This window comes from Monopterus albus, unplaced genomic scaffold (assembly GCF_001952655.1).
Source record: "Monopterus albus unplaced genomic scaffold, M_albus_1.0 scaffold128.1, whole genome shotgun sequence".
Lineage (NCBI taxonomy): Eukaryota > Metazoa > Chordata > Actinopteri > Synbranchiformes > Synbranchidae > Monopterus > Monopterus albus.
In genome coordinates, this window is record NW_018128008.1 from 1,940,606 (window position 1) to 1,958,678 (window position 18,073).

General features: G+C 43.2%; 1 protein-coding gene across 1 annotated transcript in view; it reads left to right on the forward strand.

Annotated features, from left to right (window-relative positions):
- Window positions 1–18,073, forward strand: part of mdn1 (midasin AAA ATPase 1) — a 107,206-nt gene that overhangs the window by 62,224 nt on the left and 26,909 nt on the right. The window contains 19 exon segments of the mRNA XM_020612888.1: window positions 3,368–3,608; window positions 3,685–3,808; window positions 4,073–4,237; window positions 4,361–4,575; window positions 4,708–5,095; window positions 6,457–6,569; window positions 9,999–10,668; window positions 10,797–10,952; window positions 11,313–11,384; window positions 11,386–11,545; window positions 11,676–11,914; window positions 14,054–14,149; window positions 14,363–14,457; window positions 15,699–15,823; window positions 16,402–16,554; window positions 17,006–17,115; window positions 17,268–17,341; window positions 17,491–17,674; window positions 17,852–17,996. Of these exon segments, the coding sequence (XP_020468544.1) occupies window positions 3,368–3,608; window positions 3,685–3,808; window positions 4,073–4,237; window positions 4,361–4,575; window positions 4,708–5,095; window positions 6,457–6,569; window positions 9,999–10,668; window positions 10,797–10,952; window positions 11,313–11,384; window positions 11,386–11,545; window positions 11,676–11,914; window positions 14,054–14,149; window positions 14,363–14,457; window positions 15,699–15,823; window positions 16,402–16,554; window positions 17,006–17,115; window positions 17,268–17,341; window positions 17,491–17,674; window positions 17,852–17,996 (3,525 nt within the window).

An 18,073-nucleotide genomic window follows, 5' to 3' on the forward strand; every position in this document is an offset into this window, starting at 1 on the left:
GAGGTCATCTGGCAGGCTGTCTGTGGAGCTGATGATGCTGGTGGTGGTCCTGTAGTCTGTGATGTGCTGCAGGCCTTGCCACATCCATCTGGAGTCAGCAGTAGAATAGAAGCCATTCAGCTTCTCTCTGTACTGCCTCTTGGCTGCTGTGATGGCTTTCCTCAGTCTGTACTTCACAGCTTTGTACTTCATCTCATCACCTGATCTGAATGCATGAGAGCGAGCACGCAGCATGTGGCGTATCTGACTGTTTATCCAGGGCTTCTGGTTGGGGAACCTCCTGACCTGTATGGTGGGCACAGTGTTGTCAATACAGGTACTAATGTACCAGGTCACATACTCGGCATAATCCTGTACGCTGACAGAAAAGTCCACCAAGGTGGCTGCAGCTTTAAACATCATAGAGTTTGCTGAGAGCTGTTGAGGGATTAGCTCTTGGGCTAACATACACAGTAGCTAGAAACAGCACTATGCTCTCTTGCTAGATAGTAGGGCCAGAATTTCAGCAATAAAAACTCTACATCTGGCGAGTAGTGCTTATAACCAGTCCGTACATCTCCACACCACGAGGTATTGATAAACACACACACACACATCGACTCCTTTTACCTTCCCCGAAGCAGCAGTGCGGTCTCCCTGATGTACAGATTTGGTCTCTAGCTGAATCGCGGAGTCTGGGACTCTGTCAGAAAGCCAAGTCTCGGTGAGAATTAGAGCACAGCATTCTCTGATTTCCTGTTCTGTTGTAATCCTAGCCCTTAGTTCGTCCAGTTTTCCAGGGACTGTACATTAGCTAGTAAGAGGCTGGGTAGTGGCGGTCACGTAGCGTGAACTTTTAGCTTAGCATTGAGTCCTTCTTGCTTGCCCTGCTTGCGTCTCTGTCTCTGGGTTGCTCTCCTGATTTCAGCCTGCTCGCTTGTGCTTGGTGCTCTGGGGGCTCCCCGAGGGCGATGGTGGCTGTCCTCGCCATTGTTGTTATTTTCGCCGGAGTGGACAATGGGTTGTAGCTCCAGTGGTATGAAACCAGTAAATTCCCAGTGGCTGTGTGAGATATCCAACAATGCCTGTCTGTTGTATGTTGGCAGTGAAGGGCATTTGTGCACTGCAGAAAGAGTAAAAAAAAACACACAAAAACGAAGAAAACGAAGAAAAAGCCGGCATTAGAGAGTGGAACGTGCAAACACGTCCGCCGCGGTGGGCGCCATCTTGCAATCCACCCCACTTTGTGGCTGTATGCCTCTGCCAACCAGTCCATACCACAGGAATGGTACAGATGTGAGGGGTCCTTGAGTTTTGCCTTTTGACCACTAAAGTCTAATCAGTTAATCTCTGAGTCCAAATGGACATTTGTGCTAAATTTGAAGAAATTCTCTCAAGGTGTCCCTGAGGTATCATGTTCACAAGAATGAGACGGACAGACGGCCTGAAAACATAATGCCTCCAGCATTAAAGAATCATGGAGTGGAATAACAGCTGAAAGGTGCCACAAGTTGGTTGACTCCATGCCACACAGATGTGAAGCAGTTATAAAAAACTGTGGTCATACAACTAAATATTAGTTTAGTGATTCACAGGATTGCTAAATCCTAGAAACAAAAACGTTTGTACAAAATAGTTTTGTGTTTGTACAGTCAACGGCAGACACTGCTATTTTTTTTAACACACCCCTTTCAACTAATTGCCCAATTGCACAGCCTTAAGAGCGTGCATATCATGAATGCTGGGGCTTGTTTGCTTTCTGAGAATCTACTGCACCTACTGGTAACTTGTTTGCCATGTAGCAATAAAAAATATACTAAAAACCTGGATTATTCTGGTTAGTCACATTGTACTGCTATTATTTTGAACAATACTGTATATGGATAGACATGCATATAAACTGTAGCTTGACTGGTTGGCGAAGGCTTACAACAATTCAGGTTCTGATTGCAATGAAAAATAAAACCATCCACTGCCAGAATTCAAATGTATCTCTTTTAATGACTGAAATAAATCATTTATATTTGGAAAAAAGTAGTTGTCGTTCTTTAGCTCTTTGGGATGTAAGGCTGTCGTTTAAGCTAAAAGTGAGATACATTTAGCTTATTTCCTCTTTTTTAGAGTGAGTAGGTGTGATCTGAGTGGAAAGGGATGCAATCCGAATTGAGCACTGAGCGATAATGAGCGCAGCGTTCTGGTGCGGCTTTGAGCGGCGGAGCTTAGAGGGCGAACAGCTCTGTGAGCAAGGAATGGAAATTCTCACTCTGCTCATATGCTCTGCTACAGACTGACAGCTGATCCCGCTGTGCCACTGTCAACAGAAGCTCATACTGCTTCAGATAACAGCTCAGAAGTACAGTGCACACATAGCAGTCCTCCAAAGATAGTACTGGTGAAATTCATTTTCTTATTTTCAACTTTGATTGCAGTGTGTTTTGCCAGTTTAATAAGTTGATATGTTTGACCTCAAATTACAGCTAGGCCTGTGTGAATGTAACACAAAACGTCATATGTAAAATTCAACAACTCAGTTTTAATGAAATAAAAATATACAGTATACCTTTATAACCTTTCAGTTTAAAAAAAAATATATATTTTAGGAACTCCATTATTGAGTTTGCAAAGGCTGATTTTTTTAACTGAGAAGTGTTGGATGACTGTGCAAGACACAGATGCATTGTGGGTCGGGCTTGGGTATGCTTCAGGCTCGTATTGTGATCAGTGTTGGAGCGAGGTTTAGGGCTACACTCTGTCCCTTTTAAAGAAGCCGCTCTGCGCTCTGTCCACAGTCCGCCCGCTCCTGCTCACCGCTCAGTCTCTCTCCGCTGCTCACATCACATGCTCTGGTCTGTAGAGGACTGCCACCTGCAGTTGTGTAGTGATCCTCCAACATGACAAAATGGAATGTGAAATATTTCTGCATGTTGCCTTTTAAACACACAGTTTGACAGCATCTGCACATAAAACATAATTTGCATACTGATCCAGAATCAGAAGACAAATAAAATCTAGTGGTGATATTACACCAGTTGAATCTGTTATTTATCCTGGTATAAAACTGCCAGTCAGCAGCAGCTGCTTAATGTGTTTTCTGCTGTGGGAAAGTCCACAGTGTCTCTATACTCATAACAACGGTTTGGCTAACTTATGAGCTGTATTCATACCTAAGATTAAATTATAAATATGACAAAATTAGTGAATCTGACTAGTTGTATATGCCACTAAAGAACAAATCAGTGCTCTCTGGGAATGCCTAAATAATCAGTGTATTGTTTGTCCTGCTCTGCACATTTGAATTGCAGTCTGTATGGGGTGCTGGTAGGGCATTGAACCTTTTGTCTAGTCTTAACTCTAAAGGAATGCACGTGCCACCATATGTTCTGATCAGGAGTGTTGGAGAGGCTGGTTCTGAGTGTGGAGCAGCAACAGCGTCAGATGACCTCCACAGGTTTGTTGGAGGTCTGCTCCCTGTCTGAGGGTGAGGAGCCAGCAGACGGAGTCCACCTGGCCCATGAGGAGCTGCAGCAGCTCAGAAGCAGGGCCCAGCTCTGGCCCCTGATGGAACAACTGGCTGTACTCAACCAGCTTAGACTCACCACTGACCTGCTGCAGCTGGCTCTGTCTCCTGGGTAAAACAAAAACATTTAATAGTGACTGATGTCAACCCATTCGACTGTTTATTCAGCTCTTCTTGTTGATATACAGTGATCAAGAGGCAGAGGACAGCTTACGTCGGGAGCTCTCCAGGCATCTTCGTTACTGCCTCCAGTCCACACCAATGAACGTCAGTCAGCTCCAGCCACTGTCCTTTCTGCTCAGCAGTGACAGGGTTAGTAGATCTAGAATTTCCTGTAATTCTTCAAATTGATAATACCATTTGTATATGTATGTATACCTGAGGACATCATTTATTATAAAATAATGCAAAAGCAATACAGAAACAAAGCAATTACAAGTTTGACAGGTATTGAAATACTTGGTCTTTCAAATGAGCAAACAAGCTAAAATACCTGAGAATAGACTTAAAAATAAGACACCATTATTGAAAACTACTAATATAAATAATGCTGTTAATGATTCCTCTGTCTTGTAGCCAGCAGAGGAGCTGCAGTTTGTGTGGTGTGAGCTGTTGTCAGAGGCTCTGGCAGCCTTGTGGAATAGCAGTGTGACCTCAGACCCAGACCGCTGGCTCAAATGGGACCCACTGAATCCTGAGACCCAGCAAGGTCCAAAGCTGCCCCATGGAGCAGATCATATGGTACTGCCCTAAACATATCCTGTTTATGTCAAGGAGTTTCAGTCAGTCCACTGATTAACAAACAAAATTAATTTCCCACTGGATTTCTAAACATTTACTGACCAGTGTCCATGTTGTTTGCAGGGTCCAGCCTTGTTGACTAAAGCAGTGTGGTCACGTTGCATGTTTGGAGTACTCAGCAGTGGTGTGACCGGAGATCTCCAGGAGCCATCAGGAACCACCCTTCTCTCCCTCTCCCATGTCATCCTGGGCGAGTGGAAGGAGAGAATGCAACAGCTGCAGGATTTGTCTGCAGTGCTTTGGGATAATATGGCCATCCCTGCACTGGCTGAATTCAGGTAGATTAGAAGGAGCATACATGCACAGTCCTTGGTCCTTTTGGAGCATTCATTGTGTCAAAAAAAATATAAAAAAAAACCATACATGGGTTTATCATTTCTGGGTTTGGTAATCACCCCACATCTCCTCAGGGGCACAGACTTCAGACTGCAGGGCGTTGTTCTGCGTCGGCAGCTTCAGAGCATGGCTGACCTACTGCCTCCTAGCCTGCAGGAGGGCTACATGGAGAGTTGTGAGAGCCTTGTGGATGATCCTGACCCTCTGATAGCTGCCCAGGAGATCCAGACAGTCTTGAGAGACTTCCTTCCTCCCAACCTGCTGCCTGACAGCCTGGTGGAGTCCTGTATCACCTGCCTGCAGCAGTACGTGCAAAGCAAGGTTCAAGGCTCCATCTCGCTGGCCCGTTCTGGAGTGTTCTGGGTCAACATAGGCTTGCTGCAGATCAAAGTGTGGGCACCGCAGACCATCTTTGACCCAGCTGTGAAGAGGGCCTACAAACTCAACTATGCTCAGCAAGAGGTCAGCAACTGGTTGTTTTTTTGGTGCTTTTAATCCTTTTGTTCTTTTGTCACAGAAGAATTGAATATCTGTCAAGCAAAACCACAAATGTGCTTTGAATCTGTACAGCATGTGCACAGTATTCAGTCAGTCTAGCAGAATTTTATTTTTATTTTTTTTAATGAAGCATGACAAATCAAAAATTAGTTGCCACCTTTGAGGTGATAGAAAGTTTTAACACAGTCACTTTGCATAACCAAATAATTTTGATGTGAAACCCTTTTTTTTTATTGTGACCAAGATGAGACATTATATAGCTGAAAAAAAGTAGACTGCAATCAGAAAGCGCAAACCTCCACCAAGGAGGTTCACGATCCCCATAATACCTTTCCACCTATAAGCAGTGATAGTCTGTTCAGTCTATAGTCAATAATCTAGTCATGATAGTCTGACCCTCGTATGATTTTGTATGAAAACATACCACTGGCATTTGGGATCACGTCGATATCCTCATTAATTTGGAAAGTTATTCAAGAACATTTCAGTAATGGCAGTTTTCTTCAGGATCTAGCTCAGTAACTTTTGAAGATGGATCAAATCTGTTCACACCTTACTGAGGCTGCAACATTTCAGCTAGAATTTTATCATGGTTGCAAGTCTATAACATTATTTGTTGACTCACAGTAGTGAGTTTTCCATGTGACCTCTAAATATGAACATTTTGGATCAGCAGATTTAGAATATTACTTGGATCCAGATCACACTTCAGTGTGTGGTAGATCTTATGTGGGTGTTATCTTGCAGTTTTTGTTCAAGCATTGTAGGCATTATATATGGAGCAAAAAACTGCAAAAATACTGAAATTAGCCCCAGCTCACTATGGCAGAGAAGCTTTAAAAAATTCCTGGATTCCTAACTCTCCGAATATATTCATCAAAAACCATTCGTTACCTTTTGAGTGTAGGCTGTAGACAAACAAAGCAGCCATCACCAGTAAAGACATTACATCCTTGGTGGAAGTAATAAACTAGTCAGTTCTCTCTGGTGGACAAATGTGCTACTGTTTTTTAATTATCTCAAACCTGCTTTGGCATTTCTGTGCTGCAGTTTCTTGTTACTTAACAGCTGACAAATACACAGACATTGATATCTGCAGTCAGCTAATATTAGCTGATACACCAGCCTGGCTGATTTACTCACCCAGCTCTAATTTCTACAACACAAGTCAAGAAGAACGTCCCATCCTGCCTTTAGAAATGTTTACCTCTTTAGCATTTTATGTGATGCTGTATATGCAAGTAGACCATTACTGGTTGGTGGTTAAAGATGGAAGTACTTTCAACTGATGATTGGATTGGCATCCTCTTCTGTGTTTTGTGCAGCTGGCCCTGCTACAGGAGGAGTGGAGAGGTCGCAGCCTGTCATCTCAGCTGATGACCGGAGCCGAGCTGGAGGAGAGTAGCACCACTGATGGCTTCCAGCATCCTCGAATCAGGTCAGAGCCAACCACATGCTGTCAGTGTGTCATATTTCAACTAATGGGAGAATACAATTCAAAAATGACCACAGTTCAGTAGTGTTAATAGTATTAGGGGATGTCAGTAAGTTTGTCTCCAATAAATATTGATTCCAAATTCTAAAAGTCTAGAAGCACTTAACTTTCTTGACCCTGAGAACTCTAAACAGTGACCGACAAAGACTTAATGAAGCGATGCTGCACATTCTACAGTATGTACCCTCAAAACCAGCAAAAGGAAGCAAATAATTCAAATCCACTATAAAACGAAAGGTTTAAATTTGTTTTTATTTTTATAGGAACCAGAGGAAAAACATTTTTAACAAATTTTAATTCAAATGGACACTACAGTATATGATTAAAAATGTTAAAATAAAAAATGTAAGATGTCACTCATATTCAGTGTGGACCATAAATAAGTGAGATGGGCTTGTCCGTGTGTGTCCAGAGTAGAGATTGAGGACAGAGGACATGTACCACAGACCTAGAGACTCTTGTTATCAGTTGCAAACCTTTTTACTCTCCCTGTGAATTTAACAGTTTCATGCTAATGTGAGTGTACATAAAACCACAGGCCAACAGTAGTGCACTACGGCTCCTGGCAGAACAGATAACTAGCCTGGAGCTAGAACATCCCGACTCTCCACTCATTGTTCTAGGGGACTTTAACAGAGCAAATCTCACCCACGAACTGCCCAAATACAGACAGCACGTCACCTGTTGCTGACAGTCATCAACTCTTCTCTCTAGTTATCCTTGACCAGATGTACCCTGTAGAAACTCATATGCATGACTAAGCATTTAACAGCCTGAGCTAGACATCCTGTCTACACTAAACATTTCTAATACATCAAGTATCTAACCAATATCTATCTAACTAAAAATACCTAACACTGTGAAGCCTCTAGTCAAAACAGTGAAGAGTTGGACTGAGGAGGCTAAGTCAGAGCTACAGGCCTGGATGAACTCACTGACACTGTCATATCTTATATCAGTTTCTGTGAGGATGCGTGTGTGCCCAAAAAGACCTTCTGCATGTCGTTGGGAGAATCAATACACAGGGAAAATCACTGCAGTGCCAATTATCATTTATTGAACAATATTATTGATTTATGATTGAGAGGACAAGAAACAGGATCACCTGTATCAGTCTGAGTCTCGGCAGAGGAGGTCAGGCCGTCAACCACCAGTCTAGTCTATTTCTCGGATCTACACACACGCGCCCCTGATTAACTCTGTTGCTAACTATGTTGCAATTTCTCACTTCCTGTTATTAATAATAATAATAATAATAAATATAAACTTTATTTATATAGGACTTTACAACTCCGAAGAGCACAAAGTGCTTCACAGTGGAACATATGTATCAACTAAAAAATACTAAAACAATCAATCCAAAAACACAGGTTTATAAAATCCTAGCAATAAAAAGTTTCATCAAAATAAAATAGTATAAAACAACAAGTTAAACCATGTCCCTTTGAGGCAGATAAAATAGATTCAACACCAAAAACCTGTTTTAAAAGGTGAGTTTTTAAAGTAGACTTAAAAACCGCTAGCTCGGTTATAGACCAAATCTCAGGTGGTAATGAACTCCAGAGTCTAGGACCATAGACGGCAAACGAACGGTCGCCCCATTTTTTGGATCGGGCCCACGGGATAACTAAGGAAAAGTGCTCAGCGGAGTGCAGGGTTTGGCACGGAGCATAGATAAATAGCAGCTCCGACATGTATGGTGGGGCGAGGCCATGTATGACTTTAAAGACAAATAGCAACATCTTAGAATCAACTCTCCATTGTACTGGCAGCCAATGTTGTGAAAAAAGAACAGGGGTAATGTGGGCATACCTGGGAGTGTTCAGCAACAGCCGAGCAGCCGTGTTTTGAACCAGTTGAAGTTTCCTCAGCACTCAGACTGAGAAACACTATCGTACAGGGCATTGCAATAGTCTAATCGTGAAGTAATAAAAGCGTGGACTGCTGGTCTCCACGGGATAAGAAAGGCTTATTATTATTATTATTAGGGTTATTGTCCACCCTGGCGTCCACCCTTAGTCACTCTTCTCTTATTCGGGGAACCCCCCCCCAGCAAACTGTACAAAATAACCGGAAGCCTGGCGCCTGGACTGCTTGCAGAGATTAGTACAAAGGAACAAAAAGCTGTTCACCTCACCCTAACAGAGTTTATTCTATACTACATGTTGTACATTAACTATTAACTATATTCTGATTATATCCTGTTTGCTTTAACCACTACATGCACATACAACAACAACAACAACAAGCCCTGGTTCACAGGTGTGGGGAACACACTGACAAAGGCGATTAAAGCAGCAAAGAGGAGCTGCGCTGAAAAGCTGAAAGCTCAGGTTTCATCCTATGACCCCTCGTCTGTGTGGAGGAGCCTGAAAAGCATCACTGGCTATAGGAAACCAACACCATCATCCCGGACATCCTCCACTCCAAACTGACCCAGCTCACTGTGCCTGCCCCCACCTGTCAGTGGATTACTAGCTTTCTGACAGACAGGAAGCAGCAGGTGAGGCTGGGGAAAACTACATCTGGCACTCGGACAATAAGGATGTGTGCTCTCTCCTCTGCTGTTTTCACTCTACACCAACAAAAAATTTCATCGGAGACGATGACGAGTCAGCCTACAGATGAGAGGTTGAGCAGCTGGTCCTGTGGTGTAGCTGCAACAACCTGGAATTGAACACGCTCAAAACAGTGGAGATGACAGTGGACTTCAGGAAATGCCCCCCCACCTTACCCCCACTTACCATACTTGGCAGCACTGTATTAGCAGTAAAGTTCTACAAGGTCCTGGGCTCCACTATCTCCCAGGACCTGAAGTGGATGTCAGGAATCAGGACCATCACCAAGAAGGCACAGCAGAGAATGTATTTCCTGCACCAGCTCAGGAAGTTCGACCTGCCCCAGGAGCTGCTGATACAGTTCTACAGAGGAATGTACCAGAGTCAAATTCCTCATGTGTCCAACACACCTGGCCAGTAAAGCAGATTCTGATTCTAATTGGTCTAAGTGTCTAATATCAGTGGTGAACACAGACTAGAACCAACTAAAGGGCTGTGGGACTAACTAGTGTACCTTAAAACACTGGTAGCTTGCTTGGTGCAAGCTGCTAACATTTATCATTGCCAGCTTTGTTTTGGTGTAGTTTTATAAAGAAAGTTAGCTGAGGTCCCTTCTTAGGCTGACTCCAGTGTGACTAGAGAGAGACCTCAGTAATCTTTTACAGCATATTTACACCGGGTATATAAGAGCAATAATTACAATGACCCAAAGCTCTTTCAGTGTGCTTGTGGCATGTGATTAATATATTAAGACAGAGGTCTGAAAATTCGTACCTCTCCTTTAACCACTGACCCATCCACCTTGTGCTTGTAGGTACCTGTGGATCCGTATGCAGCAGATGAAGGAGCAGATAGCTGAGCTATCCAGGAAACAGGCCTGTCGTCCCCATGAGCCTCAGTATGGTCGTCTCTTTCAGGAGCTCCAGCAGTACCTCTGCAGCATTGGCCAAGCGTCTGCAGTGCAAGACCTGCTGTCCCACCTGCTGAAAGCCCTGCAGGGCTCCTCCTCCAAGTCCAGGTCAGCAGTTCAGGGTCTGCTGAAGGAGGAGGCAGTGTGGCAGAACTCCCAACAGCGCTTCTGTCAGAGGCTGCTGGAGGACTATCCCCTGTATCCTGATGTGGTTGGGCCAGTGCGAACTGGCATACTCCAGCTCAGGCACGGCATGAGGCTGGTGGCCTCCCAGGTGGCCGCGTTGCTCACACCTGTACCAGGTCTGTCTAAGCTGTTGTCCTGCCTGCTGGCCTTCCCCTCCTTGTCCCCTAGCCTACCGACGTATCTGGCCCAGGCAGACTTCCTCTGCTCCAGGACTTGTATGGACATTCTCCGCTGCCTGGTCAAGCTTCTGCCCCCAAAGGACCCTGAGAATGTGGTCCCCCAGTCCTCTACCCTGCTTCTCAGTGCTCTGTTGCATCTGCAGTGCCACACCTTGTCAACAGGAGAGTTCAGCTACGAGGCACGCACCCTCGTCAGACACATCTGTCAGGTCAGAACTTAGATTTTTGTGTCAAACATCTGACTGTTCTGATCTGATGTGTGAGATGTTAAAATCAGAATAGGTTTCTATTCAACGTGTTAAAACATTTGCCATACTGTTGCTGTGATGCTCCTCAGGCTCTGGTGAATGAGTGGGATGAGCAGGAGAGGCAGAGGAGAGAGCAAGAGCAGCAGGAGGCCAGTCTGTACCGCAGTCGACTGCATGGCTCAGGGCTGACTGAGGATGAGCAGGAGGAGAAGGATTTCAGATGCCTTTTCCCTGAGTTCAACCAGGTATCCACATAGGATTCCTACAGTACGAGGAACTGGTCTCTTTTTATTCTCATGAGTCTCCGGAAAGGGAAGAGCTAATCTTCTGGGGAGTTTAGCTAATGACATTTTTATGTACAAGTAGATAAAATTGGTTAGATGGTTGCACATGATGAAAGTCCAGGTTTCACGAAAATATTTAAGATGAGATCTCTCAGGACTATGAATAGAGGTTTGACTTGCCGTTATCTAGATAAGACCAAAGACTGGACAGACATGTCCACCTTGACACCCTGCAACTAGCTGCTTAGACACAAAGCATGCTAACAGGTCCTTACTGTATATCTGTCTCTGTTCACTGTTTATGTCCATACTATCTATCAGGACTTTGCAGACATTGTGTCCCAGCCAAGCCTGGAGAGTCCAGCAGATTCCAACAGAGCCCAGGAAGAGTCCAGTGGCAGCGCCTTCCCATCAGCACCTGTGCCTGGGATATGCCCAATCACTGTGGTACCAGGGCATTGTGCCAGCCAATTGCACCAAAGAAACTATCGACGCCTTGGTCTCCTCCTATCAGATTGCTGCCCCTGTGATGTCACACTTCTATCATCTGATTGGTTAGTATTTTTGTTTGGTGTCACTTATACAGTGTATGCACCAGAAACATTATCAAGTGCTTTTTAGCAGCCACGTAGACATGATTTTAAAATGGAAACTGGTTTACGTCTTCCTTTGTTTCCTCCTTAGATGCTGAACTGGACCAGCAGCTGACAGGCAGTGAACTGCTGCTCTCTACCCTCATCCAGAACACAGTGCAGGGTTCAAGAGGTCCTGATGGTCTGGCTGTCACACCAGAAGGCTCTTATGACTTCTATCAGCAGCCCAACATGAGCGAGGCCCGCCTCTGTCTCCCTGTCCTGGAGCAGCTGAGTGTGGCAGTGAAGCAAAGACTAGACGACTGGCCGGAACACCCTATACTCATACAGGTCAGTTAGGCTTTTATACCGAGGCTCACAGTGAGCAAACAAGAAGGGGTTCATTATCAAAACCCAAGGAATTTAACAGTAAGCAAGGTCTCTTGGGCAAGCTACTAAGGTAGCACTCTCTTTTAATATCAGTGGTTTTCAAGTTCACCAATGCTTAATGGTAGCATTGGATTTACACAATTTCTCCACTGATGGCATAAAATGAATTGATTGGTCAAACATTAAATTGGCCAGAACAGCCAAAAATGGGCATTTCCAACTGATAATCATGACTTTGATCTATGAACATTTTCTTACAGAATTTCAGGAAAAATCCCACATCACTATATGTATAAATATCATAACAAAGTATATGTATAATTATGGAACCTTTGCCCATATCACCCTCCGCTGCTCCCCAGTCCATTGTCCTACTAGACCTCAAATATTTTGTTGAAATAAATAATTGCTTAAAAATCTGTAATTGGACTGAAATTGAGATGATGTCACACACATTGAGCTCATAATTTAATGTTCTCATTTGTACCAACCTTGGGGCCACTTGGGTGCAGCACAACCAGCTGTAAATACAGTATCTGAACTGCTATCATGTGTTTTCTGATTTACACAATCAGCATAAAAGTTCCATATTCCCCCTACCTTTAGCACTGTTTTGGTCTGAGGAAAAACTCCTGAGGAAAAAAACTGATCTGGTAAATGCTCCACTGTGTTGACTAACTAGTTGCTCACCCAACCTGTTTGATTCTGGGAAGGTAGATAAACAGTGTATTTAACTGAAAACAGAGCAAAGTCAGCTATTGTAAAACCAGAACAGTGAGCTGAAAGTAAAGCTGAGGGGGGCTGTAGAAGGTGGTGACAACTCTCTGTAACTTCACCACTACAAACAACATTACATTGTTATTTGATCCACTTTTTGATAAACTTGTGAGATGAGTTAAGTGATTTCCTCTTAATTTACATAACTGTGGATTCACTTGAAGCAACAATGAGACCTCCTGTGGAAACAGTTACTGGAGTTGTTTAAAAGTGTGACTGATATTTGATTTGAAGTATTTGCAGTCCTCTCCTTCGGTTTCTTTGGTAGACATTCTGGTAGAAGGTAGATGGAAAACTTACTTGTATTCTTGTATTGGAATACCTACTGGCATCATATCTACCAGATTGGCCGTGGAAATTTTGGTTGTTTGATCCATCCATACATTCATCCATCCATCTTCGTCCACTTCATCCGAGACCGGGTCGCGGGGGCTGTAGCCTGAGCGTCGCCTCCCAGATGTCCCTCTCCCCACACACCTCCTCTAGCTCCTCAGGAGGAACCCCAAGGCGGTCCCAGGCTAGCCGGGAGACATAGTCTCTCCAATGTGTCCTGGGTCTGCCCTGAGGCCTTCTCCCAGAGGGACATGCCCAGAATACCTCCCCAGGGAGGTGTCCAGGGGGCATCCTAAACAGGTGCCCGAGCCACCTCAACTGGTTCTGCTCAACATGGAGGAGCAGCAGCTCTACTCTGAGCTTCGTACGGGTGACTGAGCTCCACACTCCATCCCTAAGGGTGCACCCAGCCACTTTCTGGAGGAAACTCATTTCTACCACTTATATCCACAATCTCATTCTTTCGGTCATGATCCAAAGTTCATGGCCATAGGTGAGGGTAGGAACATAGCTTGACTGGTAAATTGAGAGCTTTGCCTTACGACTCAGCTCCTACTTCACCACAACAGACCAGTGCAACGTCCGCATTGCTGCGGATGCCGCACCAATCTGTCTCTCAACCTGCTGCTCCATTTTTCCCCTCACTCGTGATATTCATTAAAATTGTGGTATCATGCATCCCTAATGGTACAATGAATTTACCTTGTTGTGTGAGAGATTCCTAATAAAAGGCTCAAAGTTTAAATCACTGACATCATTTGACAGTGGTATCTACTGTAGAAGTGTAAAATGATATCTGTACACAGAGTGGACAAGTGGTAAATTTGTGTGGCTGGTACAGTAATTGCTAGAACTGGTTCTGTGGTCTGTAGACAGCGGACATAATCTCCTGCTCTAAATACATCTGTCACTGTCGTATGGACTCCAGATCAGTTATGATAGCTAAAGTTGCTATCAAGTGTAATCCTGTATGTGTGTGTTGTGCTTCAGCTGACTGTGGTGATGGAGAGGATACAGGCTTTCAGTCTGGCTAGTCCACTCGCCAAATTCCTCAATGGTCTGGAGATCCTGCTCAGTAAAGCACAGGTGAGCTCTGTTGGCAAGATGCTTCATGTGTCATTCATGATTACAGTAGTGTATTTTAGAGTTGCACGCAATGTTGATACTTTTAACAAAGTTTCATATCCGTGACAATTTTCATTTTAACAGCTGACACAATTTATCAGGTCGAATACTGAAAAGTTGAACAGAGGCTTTGTGTTTCTTGTTGTCACCTCTGTTCTCTACTGCTGTCTCCAGGATTGGGAGAATAATGCCAGTCGTTCAGTCTCGCTGAAGAAGGAACTGGAGCCAGTCACCCAACTCATTATCCAGTGGCGCAAACTGGAGCTCAAGTAAGGCTACATTTACATTACAGACCTTATTGCTCAATTACAATATTTTTGTCAGATTTGGTCTTTTTGTGTTGATGGTTCACATTCACGTTTTTAAATGGCATCACGCTCTGATTTGAACACTGAAGGTCCTGTTATATATGTGCAGATTTAACTGAAACATGAGTCACTGGTTTACAAGAATAATAACAGTACCCTCATTTGTGCAGTTTCCTCATAAAGTGGTTACTATATGTTCCTAACACCTTGGCTTAATTGGAAGCTTCTTCATAAATATCAAACCAATGTGAAATGTCCTTGTTTCTCCGCTGACCTCCATCACTATTGTTGCTATCCTCCATGTTTATTTTTACTGGTCTGTGAGGGGTCAACACTGAATGATGATGACAGGTGATGTGCTCATGCACAGCAGAGGAGTGTGAGACCTTAAAAAAAATGACCTGAATTCAGATCTGACCGTTCTGATTGAGGTCTCATAGTCAGAGATCACATATGAATCAGATCTAGGACCACATATGCAAATGATCAGACTCAAAAAGATTGAATTGTCCATACATCTGAGAAAAGAGCAGATCTGAATCACTTGGAGGGGAAAAAATAGAATTTGAGTCACTTCAGCAGGTTATGTGAATGTGGCTTAAGACACAAATGGATTAAATCTAGCCAGTATTTTATATTACTTTTTAGAGACTTGGTGTGGAGAGATTAACACTGTAGCAAATCCTTGCATTCTTCCATGTAAGCCCATGACCAGGAGGTGTAAGCTCTTTGCCTTTCCTGTGTATATATTATACACACACCTTTTGTTATATTATATGAAAATCTACTGCTGATTGTTTTTTACCGTCACATCTGCTGCTGTTGGTCCTTTGCACTACTGTCCATGTACATTTCATCAGCTATTACGCACCTCATCACCAATGCCCCTGGTGATGCTGACCACCTGACAATCTTCTTATTATTTGCACTACTGTCATTGATTGTACATAGCTTTGATATCATAGCCTATTAGGATGTACCGTTTAGTTTTATCCTAATTACTTTAATTTAGTTTTCTTATTCTATTTTTATCCTGCTTTTATTCTATTCTACTTTCTTAAATGATATGGCATTCAACATTAGGTGAGAGAGAAACGGTATTTCGATTTTTCTGTATGTCCTGTACATATAGTGAATTGACAATAAAATCTTTGAACCTTGATAAATATACTTAAGTGAATTATGTCAATTTTGTGTGGCAGTTGTTGGTCGAGCAGTCTGGACAACGCAATGAAGCGGCACACTAAGAAATCAACCAAACACTGGTTCTCTATCTACCAGCTGGTAGAGAGGTATCTAGACGAACAGAGGATGGAGGCCAATACAGGTATATATAGAATGGCTCTAAGCATAGTTATTTTTGACTTAGTTAAACAATTCATTTCTATTGTTGTCATTCCCTGTATGCCTCTGCAGATGGAAATAAATAGCAGTGAAGATTGAAATCAGTTCACTATTACACCATCAGCAGGCCTAAACTGAATCTGCACATGCAGAATTCTGACAACAGAATTTTCCAACCCCCCCCCCAAACTGAACTTTGCATTTCAATGGCCATGTGCCCTTAAATTTTATGCTGGTAGAATTTCCAACAAATGTTTGAGTGTCTGGAAATGTTGAAATTCCTAAATGTAAAGGTTCATATAAAATAATTTATTTCAGCCTGCTCAAGATAATTGATGTTAGCTAACTGAATATTTTCTTTTATAAGCAAAAAAAATCACTCTGTAGTACTCCACAGATTGGTCTTTTCTGTGTTGATGGTTCACATTTATGTTTGAATAACCAAAGATTCCATTTCACAAGGCTGTCAGTCAGCATTTCCACAGTCCAACGTGCTTATAGCAGGAAAAGAATGAAAACACCAAGTAACTAATATTGTTTTCCTGTAACTGACCTCTCCAGGTGAGGAGGTGGCGCGCCTCTCCCTGTCCTCAGTGTCCTCCACCCTCAAGGCCTTCATAGAGGGCTCCACCCTGGGTGAGTTCCACACCCGCCTGGCCATGTTGCTCAGCTTCCATTGCCACCTCCTCCTGGTCCCCAGCCAGCCTGGACAAGGTCAGCCATCACTACTCTATACTGTACAAAGCATACCAGTCTGTCCTATTATAATACTCATATGCCCCTTTTATGCTGAACCAATTATTAATCCTTGTAACCATTTCTCTTGGCTATGAAACAGGTTTTTTTTTTTATTACTGACCAGGGGTCTAAAATGTTGCTCATGAGCTACCGGTAGCTTGCTCCCCAATTCTGAAGAGCTCGGCTAGAGGTTCAGAGAATAAGGATAATCTGAATCTGAAGAATAGAAGAATAGGAAATATGTAGCCTACAATGCATGCATTATAAAACTAAAAATGTTAGACGGCAGAACTTTGCTCAGTAAACCTGCTCCATCCATCCATATTTACAGGTCAAACGAAGGTGCCAGAGTATTTGTTGCTTTTTGGCTGTGAGAGAGACTGCACCATTGATGGGAATGTCATGTTATCTGTTGTCTGTTTTACAGAGTCTTTGTCCAGTCTCCTGTGGAATCTGCACAAATATTACAGTCAGTTCTCTGATTGCATCCAGACCAAGCTCAGTCAACTCAGACAGCCGATCGAGAAGGAGCTTAAAGTATATATATTTATTAGTCATTTTTTCTTTGCAAACCAGTACTTGGAAACCTTATCCATACATGTCAGATAAATCCCCCTCAAATGTTCAGTGCACGCACATTCATTCACTCATTATAGTTCTACAGCAATTGAACCTTTTGCTGTTCTCAGGACTTTGTCAAGATCTGCAGGTGGAATGATGTCAGTTTCTGGTCCATCAAGCAGTCGGTGGAGAAGACACATCGGTAAGACCTTCCCTGGATTTTGCTGTTTGGCAGCTTTATGCTGAACTTTTATTTTTCTGGACTCTTGTTGTTATTTGCGCTACAAGATAGATGACTCCTCTCCCACCTCTTATCTGCTCATCTGCTCTTTTTTTTCATCTCTCTCTCAGGACTCTCTTCAAATTTGTCAGGAAGTTTGAGGAGACTCTGAATGGTCCAAGTATTCTTGTCCTGGTGGAACAGGGAAGCAGCGCCAGTTTGGACAGTGTGAACACCATCCCAGAAGAAACACCCATCCATCGAGTTCACCAGGCACTAAAAAGTGCCATGCCTGGGAAGGGCAGAGATCTGCAGGTACAAGTCTTACAGCACACAGAGTGTAGAAGAATGTTTTTTAACCATTGTTGTTCATTATCTCACCATAAAAAAGAATATTCTTTTTTTAAAGTGTTAAATCCTACATATGACATATGCAGCACTTTATGATAGTAAATAGTGAATGCATAACCTAAGCTAGAGTGTTTATTTCAGAATGAGGACTCTGAGGAAGGAGATGAAGCTTCATCTCTGCAGGGACGTCTGCCTGTTCTGGCCAGGAAGATGAAGAAAATGTGTATCCAGCTCTTGAAGAAACACCCAGTGCCTGAGCTGGCTGAAGACTTGGACTACTTCACTGGTACAAGAGGCAGTTCCACACAGTAAACATCTATCTAACTAAGGTCTAATGGGCACATTGATATATTTTCTGAGCAC